The 15711-nt window shown below is 34.7% G+C and overlaps 1 protein-coding gene across 2 annotated transcripts; it reads left to right on the top strand.

Annotated features, from left to right (window-relative positions):
• Positions 1–1911: 1911 nt before the first annotated feature.
• LOC102594402 (RNA-binding protein 28) lies at positions 1912–13598 on the top strand. Of its 2 annotated transcripts, XR_001471576.1 has the most exons (20): positions 1912–2111; positions 2184–2244; positions 2406–2442; positions 2842–2972; positions 3088–3174; positions 3281–3445; positions 4267–4354; positions 5345–5478; positions 5822–5961; positions 6769–6819; positions 6948–7030; positions 7108–7162; positions 8404–8518; positions 10181–10661; positions 10732–10945; positions 11038–11108; positions 12046–12214; positions 12295–12424; positions 12521–13281; positions 13406–13598. XR_001471576.1 is itself a non-coding variant. In XM_015302778.1 (19 exons), the coding sequence occupies exons 1-19, from the start codon at positions 2013–2015 to the stop codon at positions 13228–13230; spliced, it is 3021 nt and encodes a 1006-aa protein (XP_015158264.1). In that variant the 5' UTR covers positions 1912–2012; the 3' UTR covers positions 13231–13404. The 2 variants fall into 2 exon arrangements, 1 of the variants encoding a protein (XP_015158264.1); XM_015302778.1 differs by lacking the exon at positions 13406–13598 and having other exon boundaries at positions 12521–13404.
• The last annotated feature ends 2113 nt before the right edge of the window (positions 13599–15711 follow it).

Raw genomic sequence — 15711 nt, 5'->3', positions numbered from 1 at the left:
TTTCTAATTATTTGTATTTTAAATAATTTTTAAAATTGCATACATATTAAAATTACAACTTGCAATTTTTATGTGTAAATGTACATGGCTTATTCAATTTTACTATTGTTTACCGTCTTTTCGGTTTTAAAAGTAGATGGTCTATCTTTTTTAAATTGAAAATTGACGTTTTGCGATTGATCAATTTATTAAGATGGCAATTATTTATCCAGAAATAATATTCAAGTCAGAAAATAGCAAACATGACAACAAATTTTTCTTCTATTAGCTAGTTAGAAGGCCATAAAAAATAACATTGTCCGACAATTATCTATCTTGACCCAATTACATGAAATAGAAAAATTGATAATAATTTGAGGGTATATTGAAAAGAGGTTTTTTTTTATTAGAGTTTTAATCCAAACACAAAATGAGGTGGGAAATAATGAACCAAACATTTGATAAAATAAAATAAAATTTGCATTAATAATTCATGCACTACTACTCCCTGCATTACTAATCTCTGCGTCCCTGATTCCTGCATTATTAATCATTGTACAAACGACCCCTTAGAGTCAATGGGGTTATTTGAATCCTCTTTGATGAAAATTATATTTCTATTTTATATATTTAACAAAATTATTTTTTATGCATATATATTTTTTCATTTGATATCTAGTTCCTGCATTGGAGTCTGACTATTCCAAATTCACTTCGGGGAGAGGTCCATTAAGGAGAAGCATTCACCAACAAGGATTTTCCATATACATGGCTTCAACCGGAGACATGTGATCGAAGGAAGAAAAACCCTATCTCTGTTGCACCTTTATATTGTTGAAATCTTATGCAAATATTAAAGTATTAATTATTCTTATTTCCAAAATCAAACACTTAAACCTTTTATACACTGGCTAGTAGTTGATATATTTAATTAAGTAATGTATGATCATCTCTTATTGAGGAGCTCGAAAAGAATAAAAGATACATATAACACTACAATGTTTGTTCTCATTTAAAGACAATTATGTGAATTAAAATTTTCAACACGAATGTTTATTCTCTTTCTTAGATTTCACAAAATTGAATCATAGGGATATTTTGTTTGTAATTTTTTTTGTTCTTTACTAGTAATTATTTTTAATTATTTAGATATAAATAAATTTCGTATTTTCAAAACTAAACATTTTAATTGTCTTATAAATAAAAGTATTACTTTAAACCAATATTTGTGCAGAGTTTTAGGGGTCGTTTGGTTGGGAACAAGTTATCCCAGGATTAGTTATCATGGGATTAGCTATCCTGAGATAACTTATCCCAGCGTGTATATGGGATAACTTATCCCATCACGATGATATAAATGGTGGGATAAGTTATCTCAAACATGTCAACCAAACAAGATACACAAATTTATCCCATCACTATTTATTTTTATCCCTCACACCAAACGACCCCTTATAGTAATTTTATTTATATGTATATAATTACCCTTTAAATATGAATTTCCCCTTGTTGATGAATATCAATTCCTCCCCATTGGCCCATTGGGTGATGTGAGTAATGATGTGGATAAATTTTGTTTCCTAGTCAGCTCATAAAATCATAATTTGTTCAATCTGTTTATGTTTTGACAGGTTAATAATCTGCTTATTTTATTAATTGGATTCATTTTAATCCGCTTAGTTCAGTCCAATTTAAACCTGGATTGATAGTTAGCCCAAATTAATTCATGAGAATTTTTGACTGAAGAATTTTAAGGATTTTTAAAATTAGGTATTCAATATTTGTACTTTTGTGTTTTCAAGTTGCAACCGTAATGTCGGCCCACTTTTTATTGAGCGCGTTGGGTTTATATTGGCCCACAACTATAAATAAGTACATTCTAGGTCAAGCCCAATTCACTTCAGACCCAATTGCCCTCCTGACCCGAAATCGAAAAACCCCTCTTCCATAAACCCCTAAAAATCTTGTTTAGCGCAGAAACAAGACACCAGAAACGCCATTGCTTCTTGTCCAGGTTCTTGACAATCGTATAGATGGGAAAGAACAAGAAGACGATGTCTGGTGGCGATAGCCAGCACTCACCTTCCACTATTTTTGTTAACAATTTACCTTATTCTTTCACTAATGCTCAGGTAATTTCTTCTTCTTTCCTAATTTAAAGATTCTAAACATTGCGTACTTACCAGGCTACTAATCATCTGCAGTTGGAGGAGACTTTCAGTGAAGTTGGACCAATTAGGCGGTGTTTTATGGTTACCAATAAAGGTAATTTCTATTGAAAATTTTGTAATTCAAGAAGTGGTTTTGTTTTTCAGTTGTCTATTACTAGGTATCAGTCTTTCTTGAAACTAATTAAGTCTCCATCTCAAGTTTCTGATATCTTGATGACGTTTCTTGCCCAATTTTCTTTACTTTTATGTGCATAGGTTCAAGCGAGCACCGAGGTTTTGGCTTTGTCCAATTGTAAGTACTACTTTTTTTTTTCTTTTCTGTTGGAGTGTCTTGGCCTTCTCAAAATTATTGATCTCATTCTTGACATTAATGGTGTAGTTTGGCAATGGAATGCGAAGAATTACAGGGTTCTTGTCCTTTGCTCATTATCTGCATAGAATATATTACTTTGTTCTTAACTATTCAGCATTCTTGTTCTTTAACTTTTTCCGAAATTTATTTTCTATTATTTTTGAACGTGAGGTTCCAACTTTACATGATTTGACATTATAATTAAGTTATAGATTGAAGCATTGCTTCGTAGTTGATAAAGTTACATAAGAGAATTATGTTCAGTGGTACTTTTTTCCCATCTTGTGTATGTGGCTCATATATTCTGCAACTTATGCTTCCTCATACATGTTGTCATAGTGCATCTGTAGACGATGCTAACCGTTCCATCGAGCTAAAGAATGGATCAGTGGTTGGAGGAAGGAAAATTGGCGTTAAACAGGCTATGCAGCGTGCGCCTCGTGAACAACGGCAATCTAAGGGGGATCAAGGTTTGTGCTACTTTAGTTTTCAAATGGAAAATTGTGCCATGTTCAATAAGGACAACTGCACTAACAAATACCCCAATGTTGCTAGTCTGACTTTTCTATCAATTATATTATTTAGAAAGCACTGCAAAAGCAAAAGACGGCAAGGATGGTCCTTCTGCTGAATCAGTCGAGGACAAACAAGCTTCAAACCTGGAGGGATCAGGTACTTTAGTTTCAAATGGAAAATTGGGCCACATTTCAATAAAGACAATTACACCAACAGAAAATACTCCAATTTCTTTGACCTTTCTATCAATTATATTATTTAGAAAGTACTGCACAAGCAAAAGACGGCGAAGATGGTCCTTCTACTGAACCAGCTAAGCACAAACAAGCTTCAAACCCACGAAGTACTGCACAAGCAAAAGACGGAAAAGATGGTTCTTCTACTGAAGCAGCTAAGCACAAACAAGCTTCAAACCCGCAGGGAACAGGTTCTGAGCTATAGCATATGGGTGTTACTTTCAATATAAATGTAGCTCTTTAGTACCTAGTTGCTGCCTGAGAACCCAATGATGCACTAAAACTGAATGCCTCAAGCTGTTAGATATTAAACGTGTTTGATGACAGAACCAAAGGATCTCTTAATACATTCAATGCACGTCTTTTATACATACCTTTCCAACCAACTTAGCTTTTCACTAATTTGATAATGGCTGTTAATGAGTCATGACTTGCCATATAACATGCCTCAATAATGTATGAACTCAAATATAAGAGACATCTTTAGATATCAGTAAATACAATTCTTTTTTGACATTTATAGAAATGTATACTTCAATAAGTATTTTAAGATTCTTGAACCAGTAGTTATGTTTGAATAAACGTTTATAGGTTTCTACTTCTTTCGGTATACCTCTTGTATGCGGCCGATTTTGGCAATGTTTATAGGTTTTCTACTCCTTTTGGTGTACCTCTTGTATGCGGCCGAATTTGGCCCATTCATCTTTAATAATAATTTTTACTTGATAAAAAAAAATATAGAATAGATAATAGATAAGACTTCTAATCTAAAAGAAAATACTTTGCATGCGTTTTGTATTTATTCATTGAGTGAAAACTATTTTACTTATATTTCTCAAAAAAAGAAGAGATGATTTACTTTTAGATTCCATGATAAGTATCATATGAGTTAATGATTTCTGTATTTAATGTTCATTGGTGATTTAGATTAATCAGTAATACAAAATCCAATCACGTCGTGGGGTTTCACTTTATCAACACATCCCCTGACAATGTAAGTTATTGTTGTCAGAGAACTCAGGGAAACCCACTAGGAAAAAAAAGGCTACATTGCTTTCCAATGGTGCAGCTGATGAAGGAAATTATTCAGGAAAGCAGAGGTAATTTGTTGTGTATTTGATATTCCGCACTTCCATTTGTTAAATTTCGCTATTTCTCTTGATTATGAAAATATTCTGCTGAACCTACTTATAAATATCGATTTGCACTATGTCAATTTGTGTTGATAATAATTTTGGTATTGTGACAACGACAACAACAATTTCTCAGTCCAAAATAAGTTGTATTCTAGAGTTTATGTTAGCACTATTATTTATTGCCAAATATAAAGTACTAAAACTCAAGGGACTGGTGAATTAATCTTCTGTAAATTGCTGTAGGATGATAATTGTTGTGCTATATTATCCATTGTTGCTCTAGATTCTTTTCATTTTTGGTGGATTAGTGCTCTAATTTCTTGTCTTACTTGCCTAATTTTGGAGTTCTTGTGGACATGATGCTGGTGTCTTTCTAGGCACTACTTAGGTGCTAAGGTATTATGACCTTCGTCTAAATTAACAATCACTTGTGACCTTTTTAATCTCCCTCATTTACCAAATATAAAATTTTATGTGTGCTCACACAGTTTTTTGAGAGGCGAAATCTGTAGCTGCATATTCATGTAGAATTTGTCTAGAAGTGATTATTGGCTTTCAAGAGAAAATTTTCCGTGAGCTTAAATTGTTTAATTAAAAATTCAGGAATGTAACACTTTTGAGGGGGGTGATAAAGGATCTTGTATAGCTCATAGATAACCTTTTATAATGCACCCATGAAGTTCCTGTTTAAATGGTTCGAGTGTCATTTTTTAAAGAACCATACTTGGTGCTATATGGCTATACCTTTTGTACCACTCAAAGGGAGTTTTTCCCCCACATCAACTAATATTATTTATCAAAAGAGTCACAGCCATGCGACATCACTGTTTGGCAATTGAAGTTGTGCATTTGCATGTTGAATTTGTGATTGTGTTGTTTTTCCTTTCCTGTATTTGACTGGTATAAATCCTCCTTTTTTTTTTAACTTTCTTATGTCTTCCTCATGTTGAACAGGGTCGCCAGGACAGTTATAGTAGGAGGAATTGTAAATGCAAATATGGCAAAAGAGGCTCACCAGCTTGCGGCGGAGTGTGGCACTGTATGTTCTGTTACTTATCCTCTTCCAAAAGAAGAGATTGAAAATCATGGTAAAAACAATTAAATATGCTTCCCCTTTTCATTTGTTTTGGGCATCCATTTTTGCCCAGATTAATCCCATTGTGACTTTCGTTAACATTAATCTTTTCTTTAAAAAACAATGTGCTTGGCAAAAGTGACCCAAGTCTACAATTTTTTAGTTAGTACTACTTAATTTGATTAGCGATCTTAGTGGATTAAATCTGCAAAAAGCTGTTGAGGAATTTTGGCTTTGAAGTGATTACTTTTTTCCCTTAGAAGAAACAAGTTTGATCATGAATTCCAAGGGAAGTTATAAGATACATGTTATTTGAATCAATGGCTAATATATTTTACAAATCATGAATATTTTAGGGCTAGCACACGATGGTTGTAAAATGGATGCTTCATCTGTACTTTTCACTAGTGTCAAATCAGCTCAAGCTTGTGTTGCATCATTACACCAAAAAGAAGTACATGGAGCAACGCTTTGGGCACGCCAACTTGGTGGAGAGGTTAGGTTGCTGTCATTTTTTTTAGATAATTGGATGCTTCTGTTTTATTAGCTTTTTGTCATGTGATCTGGCTTTCCAGGAGAAGGTTTAAGCAGTTCTGCAATAGTTGGATATGTCCTAAATTATAATAATCAGTGACTAAAATAGTGGTGGTATGAGATGCTTGGGTCAGTATTGAAATTCAAGTCCTTTGTAGAAATGCCTGAGGGCTGAAGAAGACCCCCCCTGGTATTGTACCGATAACACACCCCTAGGGCAGCTTTAAAGTCTCCAATTGATATTTTAATTTGTAGCTCGACTTCAGTTTCAATGAGGATATATTTTCTAAAATATCTTCCAAGCTTTCTAAACTAAATTCAGCATCTCAAAGTTCAGCAAACTTGAAAGAAACTGCCAATGAGTTGAATCTATATTGACAAAGTAAAGGAGTTGACTGATTTCCCTAAAATCTGATCAGGTGGAAAAATTAACAATTCAGAAATATCATTTGAATGCCATGTTGCAATAAAATGAGCATATCTTCTAGAGTATCCTTTTCGACCTTGAAATACGATTTAATATGATTTGATATAGTGATTTGTCCCATCGTTCACTTCTTTGAACGCTGACATCTCTTGAGAAAGATAATGCGTACGGCCGTACGCCTCTGCCCACATCTTTAACTTGTATAAATGGCTTGTGCGACATTCTTGTTTGGAAGAGGTCTTGTTTCATTTTATTGGACACTTTTTTCAAGCTGCCTAATTTTGTAAGGTGTTATATTCATCTGATCGACTTGCACTTTCTTACTAATACATTTCTTACCAGGGCTCAAAGACTCAAAGGTGGAAGCTTATATTGAGGAATCTTCCTTTTAAGGTCTTTCCTTCTGCTCTTCACTTTATCAGTTCTATTTCATAAGCTAATCCAGATTTAGTGTACCGTTTTCCATTGTATTCATGTGTGCTCACAGAGCTCTGACCTTTGAGCTTGACAATCAAACATAGGCCAAAGTGAATGAGATAAAAGATATGTTTTCAAAAGTTGGCTTCGTGTGGGATGTGTTTATCCCTAAGAATTTTGAGACAGGGTAAGGGACTTCCCGGCACAATTTTAAATTTGTTATTGTTAATTGCCACTAGTAACCATTAGTTAGCATTTTTGCAGGTTATCAAAGGGATTTGCATTTGTTAAATTTACAACGAAGCAGGATGCAGAGAATGTATGAACTCACATTTATATCAAGTAACTTTATTAATTAAGGCTTTAAATTGGTTGATTCAAAGGTTTTGTTCTACTTTGAAATTGAGAAGCTGTTAAAGTCTGAGAGAAAGTGAACTGTAAAGATAGCAATTTGTCCTTTGTTCTACTTTGAAATTGAGAAGCTGTTAAAGTCCGAGAGAAAGTGAACTGTAAAGATAGCAATTTGTGAACTCTTTTCAATTCCACATACCAAAGTGATCTATGTATTATGTAATCTTGGTCTTCTGGCAAGTCTTACTTGGGTTTGATGGACTTGAGCCGAGGGTCTTTCGGAAACAACCTCTCTACCTTCACGAGGTAGTGGTAAGGTCTACCCTCCCAAGACCCCACGTAGTGGGATTTCACTGGGTAAGTTGTTGTTGTGGTCTTCTGGCAAGTTCTCTATAGTGGACCATTGGGAATTTATGAGATAAGACTTTGAACCTGATGGAGGTAAGGTAGGGGTGGGTGGGTGAGTTGGGGGGTGGGGCGATGCACATGGTTTCGGACAGTGCAACAGATAGCCTTTTTGGAGATTTCTTGTTTATCAAAAAAGGTATGGTCTAAAGAAGCTACCTTTGGCTGATTGCAGTTAGGTTTAGTGAGCAATTTGTGAACTCTTTTCAATTCCACTGACCAAAGTGATTTATGTATTAGGTAATCTTGGTCTTCTGGCAAGTTCTTTATAGGGGACCGGGTCCCATGAAATGAACGACTTCGAACCCGTTGGAAAACAAGGGTCAGGTAGAATTGTCAATTAACTGCCCATGACATCAGTGTAAAGAGGAAGGAGACAGGAGAGAGTTCAATTGACATTGACCTCTCACTGTAAGATTTGGTGTAATGCCATAACTAAATTTAGCTGCGCTCCTTGTTTACTCTTTATGCATAGGGTGCTTTTGTGATATCACATAATTTTTTGTAGCACAAATTAGTACATGATCTCAAACATAACCATTACATGCCCCAAGGCTTAGTGAACATTGTCCTTGTTATAGTGAAAAATCATACTTTTTTCTGCAGTTTACATCTTTGAATAAGTATGATCAGAATTTCTCTTTTATTATAAGGAATATATGTAAATGATAAAAATCACAATGTGCTTCCAATTTATGCTTACAATGTATGGGATGAGCTTACACCACTGAAGTTTTTCTGGGTTGTACCTTTGGATTCTTATCTAGTCTAACCCTTATTTTTGTTTTTTCTATCTCTTTTTAGGCTATTAAGACATTTAATGGGAAAACAATGAATAAACGAACTATTGCTGTTGATTGGGCCGTTTCCAAAAAGGTTTATGCATCTGGTGGTCAATCTTCAGCATCTGCAATAGATGGTAAGCCTCTTTCTTTTTGTCTGAGAATATCCTGTTATATTTTGCTAGATATGTTGTCATTTGCTTAATCTAATCATATCGAGCAAATTTATCTTAGTCATGGAAATGAAGTACTAATGTGCATCCACTTCTTAGCGTACTTCATATATTCAGACCTATTTGTGCCCAGATTTTGATAAAATTATTTACATTATCAAACTCTGAAGTTAATACACCATTGAACCAAGTCAGGATTTAGATTAGGCGGTTCACATTAATTCTTTAAAATTCTTTGGCTTTATTTGTCTTATTATTTTTAGTGAGTGTACTTGAGAAATCACTAATTTGATAATAATATTCTATTGAGCAGACCTGAGTGGGAAAATTATCGCGGATGATCTGTATGTGGTGCTTTTTAACTTTTAGAAAATCCCTCGAGCCATAGTTTTTTCATCTTCTTCTCCTTGCTCCAAGTCAAGGTCTGTTTCAAGTGGTATGTGTACTAGAGTTTGCACAAGATGAGGGAAAAAAAGGTAATTTTGCATACAGTGCAATGGACTCAGACCCTGTCTAGATTAAGCTGAAACTAAAATGCTCTAATTATGCCTTAGTAGTTGTTGCATGCTTCGGGCTATAATTTATAATTAAAATACTTCTGCTCCTGCTACAAAGATGGACGATCACTTCTTAACGTATCTTAGATGCTTTGGCTTTATTAGTCAAATGTGTTTGGAATGCTAATTTCATTTCATATGCCGCATTAAAATCTTCATGTCTCAAATCGAGTTCAGTTCTAATTTGTTGAATATAAGATCTATTTGTGCAGGTCTTGCTTTGCTTGGTGACTTGAGAAGTTCCAGTTCCAAAATTTCTCCTTTCTATATAGGAAACGATCTAAGTTTATTGAGGACTGAAGTTGAATGAACGTAAATTTACTTCGGTGTTTGGGTACCTAATGTGTGATGAGTGGTTACTTGTAGAGACCTGTAAGCAATAGTTTAGGTATTTTGGGTTTTATTCCACAAGACCTTATCATTATTGTTTGATCATGCTTTTAGAGCTTCCTATTCCTTTTTTTTTTTGATGACAAGGGAAACCCGCAGCCGCTACCCTTTGGATGCGCACAGGGTAAAACCCCCGCTCCTATGCAATAGCTCGCAAACCACATAGGAGAGGTAACCCGCACTAGGCAAGCCCGGTGCAACGAGCTCGACCAGAAGGCAAACCCCTTGCTTTCGCTGGCAAGGGGCTTCCTATTCCTTTTTTCCCTTCAAAATGTTTCTCTTTTTCCTTCTATCGTAACTCGGAAGTATCTTTTTAGCAGCCCATCAACATATTAGCCAACCTCCTTAAATCGACCTTGAAATTGCCAACTACAACACCATTGTATAGGTGCTGTGTCATTTCTTCTTCCTAATGTTCAAGGGTACAATTAAGGACAGCCCTCTCGGTATTTTCTTTTTTAAACCTTTGTTAGGTCTGATCTTGAGAATGTTGAATTCTTGATGGTTGTCACTTCATATTCATCTAAACTGTTCTGCAGCTAGTTCTTCCTTTTTTTTTTTTTTTTTAATGATGGTTGGTGATGATGTTTTAATGCTATGCCAGTTACTTTGTTTATGCTCTTAAATGTGTTGTTTCATGAGTTCTGGAATAATGCAATCTACATTATTGCTTCTGCAGAACAGAGCGCAAAAGATGATAGTGGTAGTGATATGGAGGATGAAGACATTGATATTGATGGAAAATCTCAGCAAGCTGAGGGGAACGAAGATGACTCTGACCTTTTAGAAGAAGATAATCAGACCGAAGTTAACTTTGATGAGGAAGCAGACATTGCGAAAAAAATTCTTCAGAACTTTATTTCTCCAACTTCAATAGGGACAGTTACTTCCGCTAATGATATTTCAAGCCCCCAAAAGAAGGGTAAGGAAGTTGAAACTATTCTCCCCCTGGATGCATCTACTCCGAATAAAGCACTAGATGACGTTTTGGGTAAGGACAAAGAGATTAAAGCTATGCAGAGTGAGGGAGCAGATGATCTGCAGGGGACAGTTTTCATTAGCAACCTTCCTTTTGATGTTGATTATGGAGAAGTCAAACAACGGTTTTCAGCTTTTGGTGAAGTGGAGTACTTTGCTCCAGTTCTTGAACAAGTCACCAAGTATGAGCTCTACTACGTGTTTACTCTTTGCTGTTTAATAACTCCATTGAACTTATTCTACATGTTGCAGACGACCAAGGGGTACTGGATTTCTCAAATTTAAAACAGCAGCATCTGCTGAAGCTGCTATTTCCGCTGCCAGTGTTGTGGATGGTTTAGGTGTCTTTCTGAAGGGTCGGCAATTGAAGATTTTAAAGGCCTTGGACAAGAAAGCTGCTAATGATAAGGAGTTGCAGAAGACCAAAAAGGAGGATAATGACCATCGCAACCTTTACCTGGCAAAGGTTGGCTTCTATTGCTAATGCCGTCTCGGCATTTAACTTCTTACAAGATATTTCTAGGTAATGTGATGTAATCTTATTCTGTTCTGTAACAGGAGGGTCTTATTTTGGAGGGTACCCCAGCTGCTGAAGGTGTTTCAGTGAGTGATATGTCAAAGCGCAAGGGGTAAGTCTCACAAAAGTTTTCTTATATTCAAAATGGTGAATCTTGAAAGGTTAACATGGTTTTGATATGCATATCCGAACAATTGACCTCATATCAGCTGAGTTCAACTATAGTTTTTTGGAGACTAGAAACTGCGCCCTTTCTTTCTAGACTATAACTCCTTTTTGACAAAAGCTTCTTTAACATGATATGGGACAATGATTCATAGATCAGGAGTGATCCTTTAAAAGAAGTCTAATTGTACAGAGCGTAAAGGTAATATATGATAGGGGTAGATAGATGAACTTGTGATAATAATAATAATAATATGTTAAAAAATCTTCATTTAAAAATAAAATAAAATTATATGTTAAAGAATTGGAGCTCCTCATTAAGACAATGAAAGGTGATGTTGCTTATTTTGAATATATTCAGTTTGTCTCCGCAGGCCACATTTCATATTGGTGGTTACTTCTTTTTTAATAATTCTAGCAGGGTTTCTGCATTCAACGGTTACCAAGTGATCTCCTCACTATCTATTCCATTCCTTTCACTTTATGTTGTGAAAATGAATTGATTAGCAAATAAATTAGGGAAGATATAGTTACTTTACCTTCTTACTTCTTTTGATGGGCCTTGCAACACTTTTTGCTAATCAAATGAGTTGTTTTTGCCATTTAATACATCAAATGAGTTTTTTGCTAATCAACACTTAAGCAAATAAAAGAACTCATTTGATGCAGAATGCTTTTATTGGCTTGACATGAGTTTAAATGGAGTAACATGGTCAATGAGGATTCATATTGTTAACCACTACTTGTTTGGGACTGAGGTGTAGTGGTAGTTGTTGTATTAGATGCAGAATGCTTTAGAAAGTTCTGGAGCTGTGCTATTGCAGTTTTAAAATGTTATGTAAGTTCCTGCATAGCTTGCAATGCTAACGTTGTTCATTGCGTAGGCTGCAAGAAAAGAAGATTATCAAGCTGAAGTCCCCAAATTTCCATGTGTCAAGGACACGGCTGATTATGTACAATATTCCCAAGTCAATGACTGAAAAACAGCTGAAGACACTTTGCATTGATGCAGTTACTTCTCGTGCTACTAAGCAAAAGCCTGTTATCCGGCAGGTGAGCTTTCTTTTGAAGTTTAGCCTTAGCAGTTTTGCTATATTATTCTTGCAACTTCATTATACTTCCCTGTGTTGCAGATAAAGTTTTTGAAGGACGTCAAAAAAGGACAAGCAGTGGCAAAGAATCATTCTCGTGGAGTAGCTTTTCTTGAGTTCTCAGAGCATGAACATGCACTTGTGGCTTTGAGAGTTCTTAACAACAATCCTGGTATGTGCCTTTAGTTTGTTAGATATTGCATACCTATTTCTAGCGACTTTTAGCATTTTAGGTTTCTGGTTTATCTGAGTACTTATCTATTTGTAGAGACTTTTGGTCCCGAGCATCGACCAATAGTGGAGTTTGCTCTTGATAATATCCAAACAATGAAGCTTCGTCAGAAATTTCAGCAGCAAGGTTTTAACAGGAACAAAGAAGATTTGCAGAAGAATGACAATACAAATGAACGGGATCCCCGCAATAAACAGTCAAGAAAACGAAAGGCAACAGGAGAAGATGAAGCAAATAACAAGCGTGTCAGAGGTGCCACTTCGAGGGAAGGCAATGTGTCGTCAGTTTCAAGTAGTAAAGATGGAAATCAACCAGAAAACAAAGGTGTTAAAGGAGCCACCTTCTCTGCAGAAGAAAGAGATGAGAAGAAGAACAAGAAGAAGGAAGGTAAAAAGCTAGGAGGTGCAAAACAGAAACTAAAAGATAATCAAGAAGGAAAAAGGCATGGTGGCTTTGGTAGTGAAAAATCAGGTAATGCTACTCCCAAGGTTGGACATAAAGAAGATATTGCAGCAAGAGCAACAAAGAGGAAATTTGAAGATAAAACTAACCAACAAAAACAAAGCATCAGTTTACAGAACAGGAAAAAGGATAAAAAGAAGAAAGACGCAGTTGGACGAGATGGAGTAGACAAGCTAGATATGCTTATTGAACAATATACATCCAAATTCATTCGCAACAGTTCTAATCAAACTGATAGTAACCAGCAGCGCTCTAAGCAGCTTAAGAGATGGTTCCAATCCTAAACCATTCACAGGTTTTCGTGTAGCCTAATTTTATGGTGATATTAAGAAGAGGTGAGAGTCATCGTTTGTGGTTTGTATTTTTTGTTGTATTTTCCCCGTGAAATATCTCATAACAATTTTAGTTTTAAAATATGGGATTACAATTTTGGTCAAAGATTTTCTTCCTTTTTTGCAGTTGTGTTTTGTTCTCTTCCTAGCCCCTAAGACCAGGGAGTTGCAGAATTTGAGACGAAGGGATTGAAAATATGCAAAAATGTCCCAGTCGAGAGTTAGAACCTATTCCTTATAACATTTTTTGAACTACCTTTACTGCTGCTATGTTGGTGATTTTCTGGCATTAACGAGCTGATATCAACGTGTAATTTTCTTGCATTAACGAGCTGATATCAACGTGTAATTTTCTGGATGCCCTGTGGCATTTCTATCTAGTATAAGTGAAGTAGATAAAATGGAGTAGCGTTTGGTTTGGACAATGTCATAATGTAGATGTGATACATTGTGATCGATCGCTTGCATGTGGTCATAATAATGGGTACACAAATATCGTTGATAAGATAACATCATGTTCACTGCTCGAATGGTGACAGTTTGCTTATCCAATTTTCTCTTTGTTTTTGGTTTCGAAAACTTATCCATGAATTAATGAAACTTGTAAAGATAATCAAGGCACGTCAATAACTCTTATCCAAAACGTTTTAAGTTCAAATTACTTGTCATCTTTGTCTGTATTTTGCCCCTTTTGATTGACGTTGTATTATTTGATCATATTTATGATGATGTTGATAACAACATTTTATATGTCCTTTAAATCCCTTGAAAATATATACTAATATTATTTTTTTTGCCTCCACATAATCCTCATCCACCTTTTCCAACTGAAAGCAATAAATTCCCACAAAAAAAATGAAGATAGTTCACTACGGCACTCTATAGCTTTTTTGTTTTTCTAAGATAATTATTCATGATTGATGCATTATAAGGAGGATAATAAGAGTGGGCTAGGCTTAAGCGGGTGGGCTATCTTGTTAGATCTCATCTCACTCTGTTTTATATGATTTTTGTTCAATTACAATCTGTCCTGTCGGTTCAATTAATTATATTAAAGTTTTATAAAAAAAACAACTTTTAAAAAAGAAAAAGATTTCTTCTGCCTGCTTGCATCTAATCATGTTATGTTAAATCTTCTTCTAATTTTTTTCTTCATGTATGTACTTATTTGTTTTTCTCATAGCATTTAACTAGCGTTTGACTATCTATTTCAAAAATTTATCTTCAAATATCTATTTGACCTTGAAATTCGATCAATTTTTCAAATTATTAATTTTAACTTCAAATCTATGATCAGACGAGAGGTTAGTGCTTGGACCACCATAAAGATTCCTCCAAACCAGCCCCATCTCTACCCCATTGCCACTGGCATATAATTCAACAATTCAAGAAAAATATGTCACATCATGTTATTTACCAAAAAATAGGAATTGACTATGATGTTCATATATGATAAGGATTGATCCTAATGTCCAGTTCATTTATACTATTTTAAGTAAATAAATATAAGATTTATTGAGTCATGGTGTTAAATTTTGTTACACTTTCAATTCAACTTGATCAATTTTAAGCGGTTGAATATCTTCAAGTCACCAATTCATGCTTAACATAGATACTTTTTTTCTATGGCTAGCTACCTTTTAATTAGGAAACGTAATTATTGGATTTTGTTATACAATTTAGTGATTAAAACTAACAAACTTAATGAAGATGTCAAGTACCCTTTACTTTCTTGTTTCTCACTATGATTCAGTGTTTCATATCCATTTTGAGGTTAAATTAATTTAGATTTGTATGATGGAAATTTCACTTTAAAGATAAAATATCTTTATCTCTACTAAAAATAACTCCATATCGAGAACTCAAATCCAAAAAATTTAATTAAAAATAAAAGAATATTTATCACTCCACCTGATACACGTGAAGATGTCAAGCAGTTGAGTGTACGCAAATGGAATAAAACAAACGAAGAGAAACACTTTAAACATTTTGCAACTGCCCCCACACATTATTTTACTAATAGTCACATGCAATAATATAAACACTATTTCACGGAGCTGCCAAGTTTCAAAAGCAAACCGACAATGATACCATATAATTTAGTACTATCTTTTTTCTTTATTGAAATACAAATTTTCACATTATTTACTCTTGCGTGTAAAAAACATTACATTATACAATTCGAGGTTATGAGTCCATACTCGTAAATTGTAATGTCTGAAAACATTAAGCTGTTGAATTGGGACATATTAGAGAGTCATATAATAGTGTAACAAAGCTCTCGTTCCGTTTAGTACTGACTTAACACACCTATCTACCCGATAATAGTACAACTAGATCTCAAGTTGTTTGTTTGTGAATTGTGACTTAGTGAATACTATTTTTTTTCCTCGACAGATCTGATCAGTAAAATGTGGGCATTGTGAAACTGTA

Source organism: Solanum tuberosum, unplaced genomic scaffold (assembly GCF_000226075.1).
Source record: "Solanum tuberosum cultivar DM 1-3 516 R44 unplaced genomic scaffold, SolTub_3.0 scf00377, whole genome shotgun sequence".
Classification (NCBI taxonomy): domain Eukaryota; kingdom Viridiplantae; phylum Streptophyta; class Magnoliopsida; order Solanales; family Solanaceae; genus Solanum; species Solanum tuberosum.
The sequence above is the reverse complement of the archived record's forward strand: the minus strand, read 5'-3'. Positions and strand labels throughout refer to the sequence as shown.